Source organism: Nestor notabilis, unplaced genomic scaffold (assembly GCF_000696875.1).
Source record: "Nestor notabilis isolate BGI_N333 unplaced genomic scaffold, ASM69687v1 scaffold24350, whole genome shotgun sequence".
Taxonomy (NCBI): Eukaryota; Metazoa; Chordata; class Aves; order Psittaciformes; family Psittacidae; genus Nestor; species Nestor notabilis.
This window is the reverse complement of record NW_009911080.1, coordinates 155,816-176,340: the sequence shown is the minus strand read 5'-3', so window position 1 is coordinate 176,340 and position 20,525 is coordinate 155,816. Positions and strand designations below refer to the sequence as shown.

Genomic DNA, 20,525 nt, shown 5'->3' with positions numbered 1-20,525 from the left:
ATATTTTATATGTTTTTATATATACATTTTCTGTGTTGTACACTCATGAAGAATCTATTAACTAATAAAGATTAATAGAAAATGCTTAAGCTGTGCAGCAGTTTGAATTCCCAGTCTTCCTTTTCTTTCAGAAATTTTCATTAGGAGTGTTTGGTCTTTCAAATGTTACTCTGTCAAAGTTTTTATGCTGTGATTTCCAGTGTTCTTAACAACAATAGCTTTTAGTTAGAGTCGTAACAAATAAGGTAGTTCTGAAAACCAGAAAAGTTAGAACAGTTTTTGAATGTGTTTGTATTAAAGGATGCCCTTTTGTCAGATATTTACAAGAAAATAGAGTACCAAAGAATTTTTTTTCCCTCCAAGTAGCAACTGAATGATTAGTTGGTGTGTGGCATAGCATTGACTGAAAAGTCTGCAGTGCTTACTGTTGCTAGAGTATTTTGTCCATGTGGACCTACTATTTACAATGCTAAGCTATGAAAATTCAGATGCCAGTTGTGTTCCCTTTCCTCCAGTCATGGAATATAAAATAAAGCAAATATACTCTATGAGATGTTACTTTCCTTCTGGATACTAAACATTTTAGGGTTATGGATTTAATTCTCATCTTGAGACCCAGAGTCATTCTTCATTATTTTTGTCTCTAAGTAAGATCCTAGAGAATAGGAATTTAAATAAAAAGCCAGATTTCACAGTTGATATTACTGTGAGATCTTGACCTAAGGACACAGAAAGTAAGTTACCATTCTTCTTGATCATGTATGCGTTGATAGCTCAATCTGATTTTAGATCTACAGATCATAAAGACAAACTGTTACTATACCTGATACATTGTTTGTTGCCTTTTTAGGTATACCAATAACAGTGCCACCACCAGGTAAACTTGTTTAAGATTTTTTCCCACGTTTGATTAAGAAATGAAAACTTAACTGATGTGCAACTTACCAGCTTCCTTTTAATTTTCTACATAAGAGTTCATAAATACAAAACTGTATGTATAGATGTAGGCTCACTTGTTTTGATGCCAGGCTGTTGACTAGTGGGCCTAATCGGCCTGTTTCTTAGATGTGTGCTTCTTCCTTTCTTTCCATTCTTTTATCTTCAGCTGTGCATAAAATAGTTGTAATTGTTGTTTACTAGATATTGTTAGATACTTGGGAATTTTCCTATGCTTCTAAATAACTGTGTTTTAAGAATGATAAGGTATTTGATTTGAGGCACTGATAATACGCATTTAAAAGTCTGCCTTTCATTAAGCTGGAAAGAAGTTCTCGTCTTACAGAATAAAATCCATTTACACAGCAAGAAACAAATTTTTGTGTTTTACTCTCTGGAATCTGTTTACCATTATATGCTTAGCATAGTTCTTTTACGTGTTTATGTTTGTTTCCCCCTCCCATTTATTATTACAGGCTTTCCACCACCACCTGGCGGTCCTCCACCTTCCCTCATACCCACAATAGAAAGGTATTTATCTGTGTGAAATCTTACAAAGCAATATATCAGTGTTCTATAACTGAAATAGGTGAATAAGGACTCTTATGGTACCCAGTGTTTTATGGATTTTATCTGGGAGCAGGGAGACAGGTTCAGATTTTTACAGAAATGTTACTAGTCTCACTTGTCTGACACTTAATATTCTTTTGACTTGATTACTTGGCTACTTATTAGTTTAGTTGCATTACAACACTGTATCAATGCCAAGACTTAAGAACAAGGTCAGGGTAATGATTATTAATTATTCTTTAGCAGTCTGAAGGCTTATTTAGGTGAATTGTATCCTTTTCTATAGCTACAAATAAACAATTAGGCCACCAATTCAAGCCCTCATAAGCTATCGGAAATACCAGAGTTCCACAGAATACAAATTTGTATTTGTACAGTGTTTGAGCTAAGTGTTCAGCTGTAATAGGCCTACCAGGTTCTTTTTTAATACCTTTTTCATATACATATACAAAATATGTATATTTTTTATATATGTGCGCAAATATCTTTATTTTTTTATATATCTATATACACACATATATATATAAAAGGGAGAAAAAAAAGTTGGCCAGCAGAGTGATTTAAAAATACTGATGTTTTGCTAGAGGCCAAAACCAGATCATATACAAAGCTCTCTTAAGAAGATGGTGCAAGCCTCTTGCCAGTACTTTGGATTTCACTGAAGGAAGGTGCACACATCTGTTCCTTTGAAATTGAAAAATTCTATTAACATATACACTGTAGGATGATGATGGTAAATCTCAGAAAATCCTCACCTGATTTCGTTCGGAAAAACATCTAGCTAGAGGCATTTGGTGTGCATGAAAGTAAATTGATTCTTTCATACTGACAGTTGCTGTGACTGCTGCTTCTGACTCTTAAGCAGAGGTTATTGCATCATTTACTTGTAGCAAATATTAATGTAGCTTCTGAAATACGATGTGAAAAAATCAAGCTTATTGTGGAATCTAGGAGCTAGTTCTCATACTTTTAAATATTGAGATGTTGAATTGGCCTTTCACTGTCATTGGTGGTGTTTTGGTTATAAACTAAGCTAATCCCAAACTTACTTCGTAATGTTCAAGTGCCTTCAAGAATAGAAATAACACTTAGGTTAAATCCTGCAAAGACAATTCATTCAAATTATGTAGGAAGTGCTATAAAGTCATGAAAGAATTATATATGTATGAATTATGTCCTGTGCACATAGCATCCTTTTTAACCTTTCTGGTTTTTACGTACTTGAGTTGGCTTTCACCGGAAGAAGTCAGCCTAGAAAATGTTTAGCTAATTTAATAGTTTATTTATAGAACTACACATTTGAAGTCCACCTGTTCTAAGATACGCTCATGTACCTACATTTTAACAGAAGGAATGAGATCGGCTTCACTCATGAATGAAGCACACTGAAGCAATTGCAGATTAAGTTCAGGATCTGTGCAGAAACATCTTATGATAAAAGAAACACTTTAAATAGAAAATTCATTCAAAATAGAAAAGAGCAGCTTTGGTATAGATAATTCTGTTTAAAATTTTAAGAAGAGAGAATGCTGCTTTCAACTCCTGTAGTAAAACATGAGATATACATATTTGTGTTGATAGACAGCTTCCTTAATGAGTAATGCTCAAGATGGAGGACTTAAATCCATTTATAGCAAACATTTTGTTTTATTCTGTATGGTGGTTAGACTTCAGGGGAATAGTATTAGAAGTATATATTTATTCACAGAGGTGGCTTTGGTAAAATGGGATTTTTACAATTATTTTCTTTTCAACAGTGGACATTCTTCTGGCTATGATGGTCGTTCTGTTCGTGCATTTTCCTATGGCAGTGGTGAGTAAGCTTGCTGGTTTTGAGACTTTTAGCTAGTGCTAGATTATATTGCTTGATACACTCATGAGGATTTTTGCTAAGAGACTAAACAGGTCCTTACAGTAATTCATTATGAAAGCTCATTGCCTACCATTATAAACAAATATGTGCTGTTGCAGATTTAACAGGTGTTGGTAAATACTGCTATTTTGCTTACTTATTTGTATGCTGCTTATCTTTCCACACTGCTTTTGCAGAACACTGATTTTAAAAAATAATACACCGTAATATGGACCCTCATGGCAAAGAATTTCTTCCCTATGTCCAACCTAAACCTACCCTTTTTCTGTTTAAAACCACTGCCTCTTGTCCTGTCACTACAGGCCCTCGTAAAAAGTCTCTCCATCTTTCTCATAAGCCCCCTTTACGTACTGAGAGGCCACAGTAAGGTCTCCCTAGAGCCTTCTCTTCATCAGGCTGAACAGCTGGAACAACCTAGGAGAGACGTTCCAGATCCCTGATAATTTTTCATGGCCTTCCTCTGGACCTGCTCTAACATGTCTTTCTTGTACTGGGGGCCCCAGAACTGGGTACAGTACTCCAGGTGGGGTCTCACAGGAGTGCAGAGAGGGAAAATCACATCCCTCAACCTGCTGGCTGTGCTGCTTTTTTGGAGCCCAGGATGGGATGGGCTTTCAGGACTGCGAACTCACATTGCTGGTTCATACTTAATTTTTCATCCACCACTACCCCCAAGTAGGGCTGCTCTCAATCAATTTGTTGCTCAGTCTGTACTGATACTGAGGATTGCCCCAACCCAGGTGCAGGACCTGGTGTGTTGCCAGTCACTGCCTCTTGCCATCCAGCCCCATGCCTATTGCCTTTTCTTCTAGCTGACTTTTTCTGTTTTCTGGGAGGAGAAATGGTAGGGAAAAATTCTGTCTAGTTCTGAGGATACATAATGTTCCACACAGATCAAACATTCAGATAATGTATCTTTTCATAAGTCTTTAGATATACAGAATGACATTTTTGAATGGCTTGTAATTTCTTGAAGTTGGAGCTGTTTATGGAGTAGCAAGTGATACTTTGTTGACATTGAAAGGATCCTCATCAGTTATCAAGTGTTTGCTTGCATGCATGGAAGCTTGTTATGTTTTCAAGAATTCTTGATACGGGTGAACAGCTCCTTTATGTTAGCTACTTCTGTAGCAATAATTGAACTGTGTTTGCTGAAGTTTTAGCAAAAAGGTAAAGCCGAGGCAGACAGTTAAGATACCCATTTTGCTGAAGCTTCAACATCTAGTCATGTACAGTATTATAAGGAATGCATTCTTAACAGTCATTAGTATGTACATTGCATCTAATATGTAGTCTCCAATTTAGAATGTTTTTCATTTTGGAATCTCCCTTGTTAGAATTTGCTGTTCTGTCAAGTACTATCAGGGACACAAGAAGATTTCCAAATTTTATGTTGACCTTCAGAGGTGTTGGCATGTGTATGTTGTTGCAGTACCAATATTAGGAAGATGACTGTCATCCTGGTCATGCCAACATTGAATTTCAACTCCATCAGGGTTAATAAAATTATATTTGCCTTTTTATGATCATGGAGACTAAGGAGCACAGTCTGCTCCCGTCTTCCCGCGGTATGTGGCATCCCTATTGTTGCAAAAGCTTTCGTATTTGGAGCAAATTGTCTGTCTCTAAACTGCGCCTGTGATTGGGATTTTTGGGTCTGTAGAGGCTTAGTGGCATTTTATTGCTGCTGTTCATCTCTGAGCAAAACATGTTTTCCTGGCCAGCATCTAACTCTCACTGGCCGGTATTTTACCAGTGCTGTGTGTGTATCAGAGCTTAGGTAAAGTGAGGGTTCACTAGAGTACAGGCAAGGCCTTTAATTAAGAATCACTAAGTATGTTTATTTAATAGTTGCTTCGCGTGGTAGCACTGAATCTCCACCCTGTTGTCTTTTTTGCCAGTCTATATGTTTCATGGCTTTGTCAAAATTGTGGGGGATATGGAACATGTTACAAAAACTACCAATTAAGGCTCCAGCCTTCCTTCTGCCTATCCAAACTGCTAATCTCATGCCTTTGGTGCCTACTCCTTGTCAGGCATGTTGCCCACTGCAAGTCCATTAGGAAGGTTGCATAGTAAAATAATATTCTTAACTTGCAGCTTCAAGAATATCTATTTTGTCTTTGTGCTTTTCCACTGCATCAATGAGCTTTCTTCGGTTTGATCTCAAATCCTTTCACAATTCACAATTTCTCATAAATCTGTTTTGCCATCAGATCTTCGAATTTTATTGAGCTGTCAGGATGCGGCACTACGTTTGGTCTGCCACTGAAGTGACTTGTATGCTTGTTTGCTTTTTCCTCAAGCATTTCTCTGTTCTGTGCTCTAAATGTTCATTCTATCTTATGAACATACAAGAAATTTAGCATTACAGAAAGAGTTTGAGAGTCCTGATTTTTTGAGGCACAAAGAATAGGTATTAGATAGTTTGCCTCATACTGTGATACCATACCATGCAGCTTTAAATTTTTAAACCACCTCCAAAACAGCACTTAAGCCTCTAAAGCTGTTGGTTGTTCAAAGCTCTCTCTCTTCCTGTTCAAAAAATAAAATTAAACTTTGGAATTGCCCTTCTTTTTGTAGAAATTACTAAAACAATCCATGTAGGAATACTAAAAGTGACAAATGACTTCATTTGAAGCATTAAATGCAGAACACCAGTTCATATTAGAAAGTAAGCTTTTTGTGCATTGTAAGTAATTACTGGTGAAAATCTAGATATAAAAATGTGCAGAGTATCAAATAACTGGTTTATCTCCAGTTACTGGGGTGAAAATAACATACTTCTGTCAGATGAGAATGACTGCAGACGTGAGGGAGTAACCAAAATTTATCATAAGAGTTTATGCTACCATTAATAATTGTTTTGTAGTATACATTTAAAGTTAAGTTTACACTTTAGATCAGAATATTCTGGCAGCCAGTGGACCATACGTATGATGTTGACATAGTGGTAAGTCAAGGAAATCAGCAGTCTTTAAAGTCCAGCTGTTTTTTTGCTATTTCTGGCTGCTTTCCTTAGAAGAATTTCAGGTTTTGGCAGAATGATGAACAACATACTATTGTATTAGGGTATTTTTTTCTGTTAACTCCTCATTCTGTCTGTAGCCCTGAAATGAAACAGTGTCAAGCATTTTGTTAGAGGCAAAATCTCATATAAATGCTTTTTTAAAGACTTAAAATGCTTTTCATTGCAAATGTACTTTAACAATGAAGTGTTTTTTCCTGCTCCTCTGCCTGCTCAAAAGGTCTTTTGTATTTGGCAAACTGCTGTCTTAAGCTTCTGCCAAAGCTTTCTGGGGCAGGCATACCCCAGATGTTGTAGGCAAGGCAGTCCGAACATAGCTGTCAGGAGAAGCCACTGATTTTATAACTCTAGAGTATTAAATACAGTATCAGTAATGCACTTTACATTGTTCAGTGAAATATTTGTGTTGATTGTGCTATTAATGTCTCTTTGTGACACCATGGAGTCAAGTGAATATTGTTCTCATATTATAGATAATGAAGTGGAACTCAAAACAAACGATTTATTGAAGGCTATGTTATCATTGGCTAGCAAAGCAGATAAGCAGAAAGTGGGAAGTCCTCTGTACTGTAAGTCCACTAGAGAGTGCTGTTTCCAGTTAAATACGCAAGCTCTTTTCATTGATAGAATACATTCACAGGACTTTTGGAGAGGGAGGGCAGAACAGAACAATTGGGGCATTAAGACTAGTAGTTATTTATTACATTAAGACTAGTAGTTATTTATTACATCGGAGTTGGGAGAAAGCAATGGAGAAGCATGCCCCTTCTCTCTTCCCATTGCTGATACCTAAAAAAGTTGTGACATGGTTGTGACTTCTTTAACTTTTAAGCATATAATCTTTAAGATAATATGCTTAATTTTCTGAATCTTTTGTACTCTAGCAGCAATAGTGATTTGCTGAGTCCTCATTAGAAATGTTATCTTACAAAGTGTAAGTTAGGAGCGTTAATTTCTTCTCCCCAGAATGAATTTCTGGAATTTATTTCTAAAGCTGCTGTTACAGCTGTAATCAGAAAAGAATGGCAAAGCACAGTATAGAATATAAATTAGTGAATGAGAGCTTTGTAACTCATGTTATGTTTTAAATACAATGATTTTACAGGACAAACCAAAAATAGTAGTATCTAAATATAAAGTTGGAAGCATCCTTTTTCCTTGTTTTTCTGAACTGTGCTTGGAGAGCCACTGAGTTTCAAAGGCAGTTTTGTCTTCTGGTTGTTTTTGTTTTGTTGTTCCCCCAAAACAAAGCCATTTGACCACATAAAATTAGATTCTTTCAGCAAATCTTTGCACAATGTGGGGTTTTGTGGAGGGTTGTTTCGTCTTTTTTTTCCCCCAGAAGGATTTAGACAGTCTTTGTGGGGTATATCCTGGTTCTGTATATCTTCATAACAAGTATTTGAATGAGTTCCAGAGGCCTTTATTAGCATCATGGAAAAAATGCAGAGTTTGCTCAGTATTAACTTTTACGTGAAAGGGGAAGACTGAAAAATGTCATTGGAGGAGGCTGACAAACGCCTGTGTGTTCATGCATAAGTACTATTGCAGTTTTCATATGCTATCTGATTTTGTTCTTTCTAATACCCACGTCTTTTTCTTTAGTCACCTTTCCGCACCTTGCAGGTTCTGCTCCTTCGTGGTCTAGTCTTCTGGATACCAGCAAGCAGTGGGATTACTACTCACGAAGAGAGAAGGATAGGGAACGTGAGAGAGAGCGATCCCGAGATCGGGACCGGGACCGAGACAGAGACCGAGACCGAGAACGTACCAGAGACAGGGAAAGGGACCGAGATCACAGTCCAACTCCAAGTGTGTTCAACAGGTAAGTGAAATGTCATAAGCATACTGTAACCCTGAGTCTCTGTTAAATAATGTACTTCAGCAGTACAATTTACTGTTCAGCTGTATATTCCGAAGAGCCGGAGGGTGCAGCCTTCTCCTCTTCCCCTTTTTCTCTTGGAAACTATAACTGAATTTCAGAAGTGTAAAAAAGACAGTATACATCCAAACTGGTCATGGTACTTTTACAAGTTAAAGGTGTGATTTAAGCCCTGTGTGTGAGTGAGATACCTAGCTCTATTTGACATCAGGAGTTCTAGAAAAATCGATGGAAGTGCTCAATGAATCTTAGTTGCCAGTTCAGTGCTAAGAGTAATGTTTTGACCCTAATCAATGGTGTTGCTAGCTGCTAAAATTGTTCGTTTGGTCATTAGCACTGGCTGGATAATATTCTGTCCTATCTTTTTTAAAACTATTATTTCAAGGTCAAAAACTTCTTTACATTTTCAGGCAGATGATGACAATGATGACAGATAACTTCAGTCAGCTTTCAGCCCTCTACTTGCTTTAAGAAAAAAGAATTAAAAAGCCGCAGCTGTTCTGTGGTTCATGTGCACAAGTACAAAGCATTTAAACATTTAACACTGAACTTGCTTGGACTCCATAGAGCAGAGATCTATTGGCTTGCCAGGTTTATCTAAATTTACTTTGCTTATTGTTTGCTAAGTATTTTAGCAAATTGTCCTGGCACCTTTCTGAGTTGTTTGCTGTCCAGGGTTTTTTTAAGTGTCAGCTTTTGCAGAATATGTATCTTAGGTATTGGGTAGATGGGTTTTACCAGTGATTTTACCTTGCGGATCACGAGATCACCTGGAGTCAACATTACTTCAGTTGAAAGATGACATTTTTTGCATCACGATTGCTAGCTGAAGACCCAAACTAGGTGCAAGATAGGGGATTTTCCATGTATGCTGATGTGGTGATGTCCTCTCCCATGTGCATGTGCTATGTTCCAGGGTCAGTTTCTGAGAACTCAAGACCAATCTAAACATCTGTTTCTCAGACAGCTTGATTGAAGGCCAGAAAGAAGCCTGGTCATTCAAGGGTGCTTGAAATGAACCTTAATAGCTTCCAGGCCTCACGAAGTCTCTGTGCTGTTGCCAGAGTTATCTGTAAAAGAGGGGGAAGAGCAGGCCTCAACTTTTTTATGTGACTAAATTATCCACCATCTGTAGCAAAGCTGTTGCCACATGGCCGTGTAAGAAAACGGGAGGCCCTTAACTAGTGTAAGTTGGTTTGGGAGTCACAGAGAAGTTGGGAGAGGCTTAAGAGAGAACGTGCAGACAAAATGATTTTTAAGAAGGTTTATTTTCAATTCTGTGCACTTAGGAAAATAAAATTAAATGAGCTACGAGGAGGAGAATGTGAGCTATTTTAGAGACTGTACAAATGCATTAGTTTTTGTTAAATTCCCTTCGTTTAAACTTTGTTCAAGCGGCACTGTGGTAGGATTTGGAGTAAACATCATCTTCAGCTTTTTACTGCACAGAAATTACTGCTTTCAGTGTTTTTAGCAGTTCTTTTCCAGATAAGCAGCCTGTATTCGTGCTTATAGTATTTCTTAGAATTGTAAGAAAATGGAATTATTTTTATTCTATCCGTATAACCAAAATGTAGTTAAAAAGTGAATCTTCAGCTGTCTTTATATTCTGCTCTACCTTTACCCTGCTATGTCAGATGAAATTATGTGTTTTTACACTGTATCTCACTGCCCCCTTGAGAAAATGCTGTTCTTTTTGGATTGTTGTCTCTTCTGCAAAGACTGTTTTCTTTTTTGTGTTTTGCTAGTTCCAAGTCAATTTGTTACCACTGAAAACGTACACTTTGGAATTTGATTGATACCTTACCATTTTGTGGTTCTTCCTCAGCAATTTGAAAAACAAAACCAAAACCCAACAACTGTATTTCTAAGGTCCTGAAACCCAGTAAAATCCCATGCAGCAGAGCAGATGGGGGTCTGTCTGGCTAGGAAGCAGCTTTACAGGAAAGGACTTGGTGTCCTAGAGGAGAAGAAATTGAATGGGACTCAGCACTTAGTGTGTAATAAAGGTCAAAATGCACTGAGCTGTGTTAGAGTGTAACCCACAGGTGGAGAATGCCATTATTGCCCTCTTATTTGGCACTTGATATCATGTGCAAAGTTCTGTGCCCAGTTTTGAGTCGCTTGATGTGGAAAAGAGGACATTGACAGACTGGAGAGTCCAGTGGAGGTCTGATAAGGTGGTTAGCAAGGCTAAGGGGATGGGGTTTATTTAGCTTGAAAGGAGAAGTATGAGGAGGGTTCTTAAGGCTGTTTTCAACACCTAATGGGTGGTTGTAGAGAAGATAGAACCAGGCTCTTTTTCAAAGTGGCAGAGTAAGAACAGGACGTAGTATTTAACAGTCATGGCAAGGGGAATTCCATTAGTGGTGGAATAAGCACAAAAGGAGTGGTCAGATGGTAAGACAGTTTGAAGAGAGAGATCATGGAATCTCCAGCCTTGGTGATACTCAAAACTTGACTAAACAAGTCCTAAGCTGCCTGACCAGACTTCTGAGTTAGCCCTGTATGAGGAGGGGTTAGCCCAAGTGACTTCCACAAAGTCCCTTCCAGCGTAAATCCTTCTGTCATTCTTTGTTGAAGGGTTTTTAAAATACATGGGAAAGCTTGTTGAATACAGACACAAAAAGTTTGCTATCTATCTCTACCAAAGTGAGATCTCCTCATTTGTGAGGTTAATAGGTTTGTGAAGTTTTTGAAAATGTAACCAAAGGTGTAGAGAACGAACATACTATGGATTGGATTGGCTTGGGGCTTCTTTGCCAGGTAACTGTAGGTCCTCTTCCACAGGTCAAAGGCTGTAGTGGTCTCAGTGCTGTCCCTGGAAGGCTTCACTAACTGTAATGTAAGCCCAGATACAAAATGGGGAGGAGATCACTGCTGTAACATTGGGTACATGACATTTGTTCCTGTTCCTTAAAGCTCCCAACATACTGGACTTGGCAAACTGGTATTTTGCTTTACTTATAGAAAGATTGCTTATTTTCAGATACACTTACAAGCTGTAGTAGTTTGCCAAAATAAGGTTTATAAAGGAGTATCAATAATATTTCTAACCTTTCCTAGAGTGTTTTAAAACAGTAAGAGAGCGAATGCAGACTGTGAGTTAATATTGAAGGCTTTGGATCTCAGCTTTGAAACCAAGCTGTAAGTCTACAAGTAGCCATCTGATTTTTTTTATGGCAGGCTCGTCAGAAGGCAATGTTAGATGTTCAAATTTTAACTTTTTAATTAGACACTTACCATTAAAATGTTAATTCTGGGAACTAATATCAGATGTTGGGAGTAAACTATAGTTGAATTGGTTCTACCTTTTCCTATCCCTGCAATCCTGTAGAAATTAAAGGCTCCTAAAACCCTGATGACTATTGGCACTTTAGAGGTGTTCCAGTACAGGAATCCCACATCTAACAAAAATTTTCAGATGTCATTCAAAGTCTAATCAGGCTTTACCTTTGATTGTAACTTTCGGTAGATTTCAGAACCTAATTTTAATTTCATTTTTAACATTGTACTTTCTTTTTTTTTTTTCCCCCCACTATACCTGAGCTTTATGACTGGATTTCACCAGGCACATGCTGTCTTTATGGTGCTGCTTTATTACACACCAAATTAAGACACACTTCAAACATAGATGAAATGAAGACTGTCATTCTGAACTATGCAAGCTAGGTTAGTCTTTTTTTCCATATGACTTGTCCTAGAAACTAGCAGTTGATATCAACCTTCATCTTTCTGTGACATTTCGTAAGAAAATTCCTCTAATTGTTGGGTTTACCCCTTTCCCTGAAGCCTGGAGTTAGGTTCTCATGAGAAGAAATGCCCAATAGAATGGGACTTGGATGGTAAATGTCGCCCCTACGCTTCCATCCTTCCCAATAGTAGAGTAGAAACTTAAGGGTACAGCAGTGGTAAATGACTGATAAATACAGAAACAGGTTAAATGCATAGGACTGGAGGTTTAAGCACTGTAAGACTGGGGATTTGTTTTCTCCCTTCCCCTCAACCCCAACTGCTTTAGTTTTTACCTGTCTGGGTTTTGGACATGTCAGTGGAGCAATTGGATTTCTTTTCACATCCTGGACTATAACATAGTGTGACTTGAGCTGGCTGTGGAGTAGTATGATCAGAATTCATGTTCTGTGGCTGTTCTGTCTTCGTCTTTTACAAGTCGATGTCTGTTTGTTGTAGGGTTTTCTTGTGGGGAAGACATTAGATTTAACATAGCCTTTTTAAAGTGTTCAATGCCATTGAATTTTGGTTTTGTCTTAAGAGGGGGACACTAGATCAGAGAAGCGATAGTGGCGTGATGCCTGTGAAGGTGGCTGAGCACTGGCACAGACTGGCCATGGTGGAGTCTCCATCCTTGGACATACTCAAAGGCCAATCTGGACATGGTCCTGGGCAACCAGTGGTCCTGTTAGCCCTGCCTGAGTGGGGGTTTGGACCAGATGACCTCCAGTCATGTCTTCCAACCTCAAACATTCTGTGATGATGTCATCTGTCACAAATGTACTTTGCAGGATTTGATCAGCTTACTCTCAGATCTGTAGCTTTAAATGCATTGTGAAATCTTATAAATGTTGTACAGTTCTGTAACAATACAGGCACTAGTCAATGCAGTCATATTACACATTGACATATCATAACTCTGAGTTCTTTAGTACTAGCTGTAGTTTTTGATTTTGATGTGTGGATGTTCTTAATGTCCCTTAGAAAACCAGGATTTTTCTGCAGGGCATTTGATGCTTACCTACAGTGTCTTAAATTGCTAATTTTTGAAATCTGCTTCATGGTATAATCCTACTACTAGAAAGACTAGTGCCCAAGTTATGACAGATAAAATTGTTTTGATCCAAGTTCTCGCTGCTTCAAGACATGAGAAATCTCTTTAGGCTTGAGCTGTCAAAATATGAAAAAATGTGCTTAAATAAAGCCTTTAAATTCTTGTGTATCCTGTAATATTTAGGGGGTTTTTCCAGCATTGTGGCAGGGCAGCACTCACGGTAATCCAAGAGAGGAGTGAAAGTAGAGACAGCATTGGCACTGGAGAGAAATGGGTTTTAAAAGCAACCCAAAATACTGAGTATATTTTAGTGTTGGTCCCTTTGCACCCAGCTTTTCATTTCCTGAAGCTGATGTAAGGAAGTAAATCAACTATACCAAAATTAAATTTAGTTTACCCAAGTGGTATAATAGTCAAAAAGTGTGCTGATAAGTGTTGAGCTTTACACGCTCTGAGCTGAACATCACTACAGTTTATGTAGGATTGTACTTTGTTTGCAGCTAGATACAGGTTTAAGCTAACTGCTTGATAACTCCTATATAAACTTCATGTGACCCCGTTGAGCCTTCCATTTTTGTTGAACAATCCCCTTTGAAAATTGCATTAACCACAGAAGTCTAATGTGTAAGGTGAAGAGTTTTAATGGCCTTTTAGCATATGCTGTGGATCTGATCTAAAAACCCAGAAACAACATTAATGTTATTCTAACATTTATCTTGAGAGTGTTTAAGAATTTCTTTTTTTAACATACATACTGCTTGGTATTACTGTCCTGAAAATACCTTCTTTTTTAATCAGTGATGAAGAACGATACAGATACAGAGACTATGGGGAAAGAGGCTATGACCGCCATAGAACAAGCAGAGAGAAAGAAGACAGACACAGAGACAGGAGACACAGAGAAAAAGAAGATACTAGACACAAGTCATCTCGAAGGTTTGATTTGTTTGGTTTTTTTCTTTTTTTAATAGGACACAAAAGACTTGACCAGCTTAAAAAAATAAACTTTTAAAAGAACCCCAAACAAACTGGAGTTTTGTGGAAAGACTGTAAATACTTAGCTGTACTAATTGGAACAAGTCCTATCATATAAAATGCGGGCAGACAAAAAGCGATATTGACCCCAGCTAACTTCATACTGAGTGATGTATGTGACAGTCTTAGCTAGTGAACAGAAATTATGAATTTGGGGAAAGATTGCTAAAAAAGGGGGGTCAGAAAGAGGTGGAGTGAAGCTGACATTCAGCAGCATTGACATGGGAACTGAACTATGATTCTTCGTAAGTAAAATAACCCTCATGGTCACTTGATAGAAATTGTTCAACTTGATACTCTTTAAGTTAGAAATAAAGGTTGAGTACAGTGAACATGGTCAATAAGAATGTTGAATCATTAAGACATGCCAGTAGGAACATGACTTATTAAAAGTATTGCTATTAGAATATGGGTTACAAATGTGAAAAATCATTCCAATTTCCCAACAAAAAGTACAGGATGGGTGGATGTATGCACCATTCCATGAAAAATTCATTTTGGTGTTGACATCCAAATACTGTATGGGTCAGAGCAGGTGCCAGTTTTCAAATACGAATGCAAAAGCTGTTTTTATGGTACTCTATAATGAAATGGTACCTGTCATGCAATTGTTTGAGGTATTTTTTCTCTCTCTCAATTTAGTAACAGCAGACGTCGTCATGACAGTGAAGAAGGGGATAGCCATAGAAGGCACAAACACAAAAAATCCAAAAGAAGCAAAGAAGGAAAAGAAGCCAGCGGTGAACCTGCTCCTGAACAGGAAAACACTGAAGCTGCCCCTGCAGAATAGGCTTGTGTGGTTTTTGCCTACTTGCATATATATTAGTGCCAGAAATAGATTACTATAAATCTTGTTATTTTTCTGGGTATTAAAATAATTTGCTCTTAATCTTGTTCTGTTAGTTTGAAATCAAAGTTTACTTTGTTGTTTTGTTTTGGGGTTGGTTTTTTTTTTTGTTTTTTTTTTTGGAAATAAAAGAATGACTTTTTCATGTTAAGATTCCTGGACTGACTTTGTCTTTTAAGTGAGAAAACATCTTAATCTGCTAGAGCCTTACGCTCTTACAGCATATGTAGGGTTTAAAATTATTTGTATTAAAGTGTCTCCTTTTTTCATTAGCCAGTGGGAAGGTCATTGTTTTACTGAATTTAAAAACAGTGTGCATTCACTTTATTATATACCAACATCTGGAACAGTGTGGGTTTAGTGTAGCTTTTGGAATTCATATTTGAAAAGGTCATCTTTTACTACAGGGACAGGCAGGAACTGCAGACTTGTCTTCAAGAACTTTGTACTAAGGCGAAATGAAAAAACATAGGGAAACTCTGAAAGGTGCTGATTGATTGTTCTTAGTCTGATGGAACACTCCGATACACTTGGCAATTATGTCTGGTTTATGTGGGTGCATAAGGGTGAATTAAGCTGGATAATCATCCCTGCTGCTTTTCAGTGGCTTAAGAGAAAGTTCATTTTAGTCTTTCTTCTAGAGGAACAGCTGTCCTTAACGTGGTAAAGATTAACAAATATATCCTCTTCCCAGTGCTAGCTTGTGAGAAGTTAACTCTTTGGAATGTGGTTAATTTGCAGAGAAAGGCAAAGAACTATTTTTAGAAAAAATGTAAGAGCATCATCACTATCAGAATCACTCCATGCAGAACAGCATCAAGTGTGATTGGCATGGTGCTGTTTAGAAGACTCACTTAATGGTATTAACAGAGCGCAGAGTACATCCTTAAAAACAATAATTCTATATAAAAATCCTAGATTTAACAGTATTAATCAAAACATACCAGGAAACTGGGTTGTTCAGTTTTGGATGAAAACAATGTCTGTACAAGGACACAGTTACAGTTATTTTTAATTATTTTAGAAATTTAATTCACAGTTTTACAGACTAACAGTACTTGAAAGTCTTGAAAATACCAGCTTCATGCTGACCATGAAAAGGTACACATAATCAAAGTGCTATTACTGTGTTGGATAAAAACCTTCACCTCATTTTTGCAACTAGAAAAAAACTGCAAGAAATTTTTTCCGTAAGTAAGTTATTCAAGGATTTCTTTTTTGTAAATCAAAATAAAGTGGGTGAGCAGGAGAGCTGCTGCTCCTGAAATTTCATTATTAATTATTATAATGCATTAAATATACATAAATATAGATATATATAAAAAAGAAACACAACAAAAAAACCCTTAAGAATATGGGGAAGGAAAGACTTAAGTCTGTAGCTTAAATCACTCTGAAGTGATTTTCTGACAGATGTCCCTGCTTTGCCTAAATTTGACTTTTCTTGACATGCAAATTGAAATTTCACAAACCTGTTCTTTATAAATACATCCTTGACCTTCCCAAAAAGCAAAAACTGATGTTCCTCTCCACAAACAGTTGTTTTATAAAAAAGTGCCAGGCCAGGACACAATTGTGAGAGTAATTTTTCCCTTCAGTTCTTTGAGCATCCTTGCCAAGCAGGCATGCAGCATTCCTGATGTGTTCCTGCCATTGACAGCAAGGAGGATGTCGCCACATCTGAAAAATCAAGGGCAAATATGAGAAAACAATTGAACAAGGTGACTTCCTATCTTGAATGTTTGCAAATGCTAAAGCGTGTACTTGAGCTGGGAGGAAGGGGTAGAAATTAGTATTACTACTCCTTCTCTGGCTAACTACTGTTAATGAATAAGGGAATAAAGCAGGTGAAAATACTTGGGTGTTGGTTTGTTTGTTTTTTTTTCCCTCCTTAGAACTTAGACAGGTTTGAAAGAAAATAGTTCTTTCAGAATGGAATAATCTATGTTCTGAACAACCTATGTTGTTTAAGACTTCTCAGTTGGTTTAAGTTTGCTCCATAATTCTGCATTCACTCTCCTAAAATGTATTGGTGTTTTCGGAGAAGGTGGTTGGATGGGTTTTTTTGAGCTGGGGGGGGTGGGTGTGAAAGCTGCTCTGTGCTCGCATGCTTCATACTACCCGAGATCAAACTAACTTATCTTTACACTTACTCATATACTCGTGATTGCTAAACATCTGAACACATGCTGCTATGAAGGCAAATCTGTTAAAGTTCAGGACACTTACATCCTATTTCCAGATCTCAGTTAGTTCTGTATCAGTGAGTCCTTTCCCACACACACACAGAGTCTTCATGAAAATTAGTTTTAACATGCATCCCCCCCACCCCCAATGAACTAGATGAAAGACTTAAATGCTACATTTCATTAGTTACCATTACCTAATTCTGCCATCATTATACGCTGGTGTTCCCCCAACAATGGATTTGATAAAGAAGGGTTTGTTTCCAGTGTGTTCTTCATAACCTCCTACGATGCTGAAGCCAAGACTTCCAGATGTATTTCGTCGTAATACGATTTCTTTGCAGCTGTACAAATACCTGAAACAAAGCAGACTAGTTAGATGTCTTAACTTTAGATTCTGATAAACCATTAATGATGAATATGCCTTTTCATACACCCATGGAGTGTCTTGAAGATGCAAAATAGCACCAAAGTTCCACTGTATTGGACACCGATGCTTCCTTCTGTTTTCTGTAGTGCTGCTTTCCACGAGTACAACCAGTTATCCTGAAAGTAAAATTACTGGGTTATCTTGGGGTTACAATAGCAAATAAGTTGTTTCAGAGGGTAAAATTTATGCAAATGATCTAGTTGCAATCAAAAGTGATGGAGAAAAACACTCACCTGAGACTGCGTTTAATATTTGTAAACTATTATGCCAAAACCTGTATTTCACCTGCCCTGTACAATCCTGTGACTTGTTTTATCTTCCAGATAAAAGTCTGTGTGTGATTAACTGTGTTGAGAGTGGTTAAGCATTTCTTATGGTGATGCATGTCAAAGCTCAGTAATTTCAAGGCCAATGAAATGGGCCAGAATTACAAAAATCAGAGGTGACACAGCATGGAAGATGAGATAAGCCTACCCATGCCAGTCAGAGCTTTGGAGTACTGAGGCTGCCGTCAAGAAGATAGCTTGTCCTCGCTATAATGACTAACACAAGGTTATTATGGTAAGAGCTGAAATCTGCTTCTCCCTCTGTTGGTCTCTTGAATGTATGTTATGATACTGTAATTTATGCTGAGACAAAGTTAGCTGGAACAAGGAATAGAGGAAGGCAAGAGTAGCAAGGTTATTAGAGCCTTATACTTTGCCTATTGCACGTAATTAATTTCAATACCTGCTTTGTTTCTTTTTTCTTAATCAATCAGGAAAAAAAGGAATTAATTTCATTAATTACGAGGCAACAGAAATTTTTGTCCTTAGTACTTAACCTGCTCATCATTAGTGGTATACCAGGCATGACTGAAGAGCCTGAAAATCCTTTTGCTATTCCAAATCTGAAATTACAGCCTAGTCTACAGCAAGCAACTGTTACAAGCTCTATTCAGAGACTTAAGTTTTCTAAGAAACAGCTGACACTTCTTCTGTAGAAGGATAAATATCTTAAAGACCAACATGTCTAGCTTTTTAAAAATTTTATTTGTCAAATAATGCTTTTGCTGTGTTTCATAGCAGGGTCTTATAGTAACACTAGATTAGTCCCCCAGGACCTACAAATATTCACCTGCTGCCAGGGTGGTAGGTATATAATATTTGCACAAGAATTCACAGGCTGCTAATGTAAGAAACAGGTGGCATTTGCTTCTTTCCTCAGCAGCCAGGCATTATTACTTTACCATCTGTGGATTTCTTTAATCTGCAAAATCACTTAAACCCTCTGTGGTTGATGGTACTTATCAAGGTCATGACCAAGTGGTGCCAGGATTCAGCTATTAGTGCTCTTACCTAGTGTTGATTTTGGGGAGCAGGGGCCTGGTGCTACACTCAATGCCTTCAGGAGGACATTCAGCTAAATCCTAACACCACAGAAAAGAAATAGCTGAGCAGGTAAAGACAGAAGAAGAAAACAGTGAATACAAGGCTTACATGTGTTCTGTACACACAGTCTGTAAGGTTACCAGTTACATGGTCTTCATCAGTCCAGAAAGCATAAATTGTTATTAAAGCGTATGCTAAATCTAATTAAAATAGACACAGAGTACTAGCATCAGGATTGTTCTCTCTGCCAAAGCACAAGAAATACATGGGAAGCAAGGAGCAGCAGAAAGCAACTACTCTGTCCTGACTCTAACCCCCTGTGATGCCTTTTGCCTTACTAAAGGAATGGGGTATAACCGGCTGCAAGGCAGTGAGGACCAGGAAGGCAGGAGGAGAGGTGCTGGGTGTGGGAAATGGGAGGAAAGGGATTTTCCCCAAGTGTTTATGTGTTTCTTATTTTTGATTCCCAATACCCATATTGGTAAATGTTTTAAGTTAAATTCCCCAGCCAGGACTGTTTTGCCCACAGCACAATGTAAATAGTGACTGTTCCCTGCCTTTACTTCGACCAGTGAGTTTTCTTGCTCTTGTTCTTCTTATATCCTCTTGTCCAGCTGGGGGTGTTGGGCTGTGTGGGTGCTTGGTGCAGCATGGGTCCAACTCATCACACACGCCATAGCCTGAGAAGTGGATAAGGTGGTGTGGAAACAAAAGCCCCAGTCTGTGTGTTTTGATCCAGTTAAACTGCTCTAACTCACTAAACTGCAATAGGTCCAAGGAGAACCATCTTCTGCCTCGGAAGAGGGCAGCTCACAGTGTTCTACCTCTATCTGTACGTACTCCAAAAGCTGAGGACAAGGAGTAATTTGTGTGTGAACTTGCCCCAGATTCAAGATTTGAAGATAAACAGTGTCTAGACGCAGGGTCCTATCATAAGAAATAATAGAACTGAGCATCAGTTACTCATGCAGAAGGAATTTAAAAATGCCTATTTTCAAGTAGTTAAATGTACAATGCCTGCTGCTTTTTGCAAAGAGCCTTATGCTCTGGGAATGAAAACCAGCCCGACTTCAAGAGGGCTTCAGCAATGACTCCCTCCCTCTCCCCCTCCCCATTACAGTAGACTAGTGGCAGTGGAATTCAGTAATATTCGAGAATTGCTCCCATCAGAGCCCTACAGCCTGAATGGACGTAATCTGGGGGAGTTTCTGTCCTAATTCCATGTTTCATGCCCAGTTCTAGCCCTGTTTTGCAGAATGACTTTGGCCACCTCCTGTCTTTCTCATCTCATTTTGCAGATGAAGAAAAACACTCGCGTGAAGTACCAATGTTTGTAAATGTTATGACAGGATGATCTATAAGGTTATTTTTCAGTGCTAGCTGGGGGAAGGAAACATGAGGAGAGCAAAGAAAGGAGAGCAGGAAAACAAGGAAGAGTAGAAGAAACATCATGGGGCTGGAGAAACACTTTTCACCAGCTGCTCCGCATTATTTCCTTAGTGCATGCTTCACAACAACATTTCCCTCCAACACTAAAGGAGACCTGTCTTCCTCAACAACAAGCAATTAAATTAGCTACCCT

The 20,525-nt window shown here is 38.0% G+C and overlaps 2 protein-coding genes across 2 annotated transcripts in view; one reads left to right on the top strand and one right to left on the bottom strand.

Moving 5' to 3' along the window:
• Positions 1 to 850: 850 nt before the first annotated feature.
• Positions 851 to 15,035, top strand: LOC104404577 (pre-mRNA 3'-end-processing factor FIP1-like; the record flags this gene model as incomplete). The annotated part of the gene is made up of 6 exons (XM_010013040.1): positions 851 to 877; positions 1,413 to 1,467; positions 3,264 to 3,319; positions 8,013 to 8,232; positions 13,874 to 14,011; positions 14,753 to 15,035. Coding segments are annotated over 6 exons (644 nt in total), but the record flags the coding sequence as incomplete, so codon positions are not given.
• A 1,449-nt stretch (positions 15,036 to 16,484) lies between these two features.
• Positions 16,485 to 20,525, bottom strand: part of LNX1 (ligand of numb-protein X 1, E3 ubiquitin protein ligase) — a 66,305-nt gene continuing 62,264 nt past the window's right edge. The window contains exons 9-10 of the mRNA XM_010013029.1: positions 17,341 to 17,499; positions 16,485 to 16,637 (exon numbers count right to left, since the gene is read on the bottom strand). Of these exons, the coding sequence (XP_010011331.1) occupies positions 16,502 to 16,637; positions 17,341 to 17,499 (295 nt within the window). The 3' untranslated portion in view covers positions 16,485 to 16,501. The remainder of the gene's footprint in view (positions 16,638 to 17,340; positions 17,500 to 20,525) is intronic.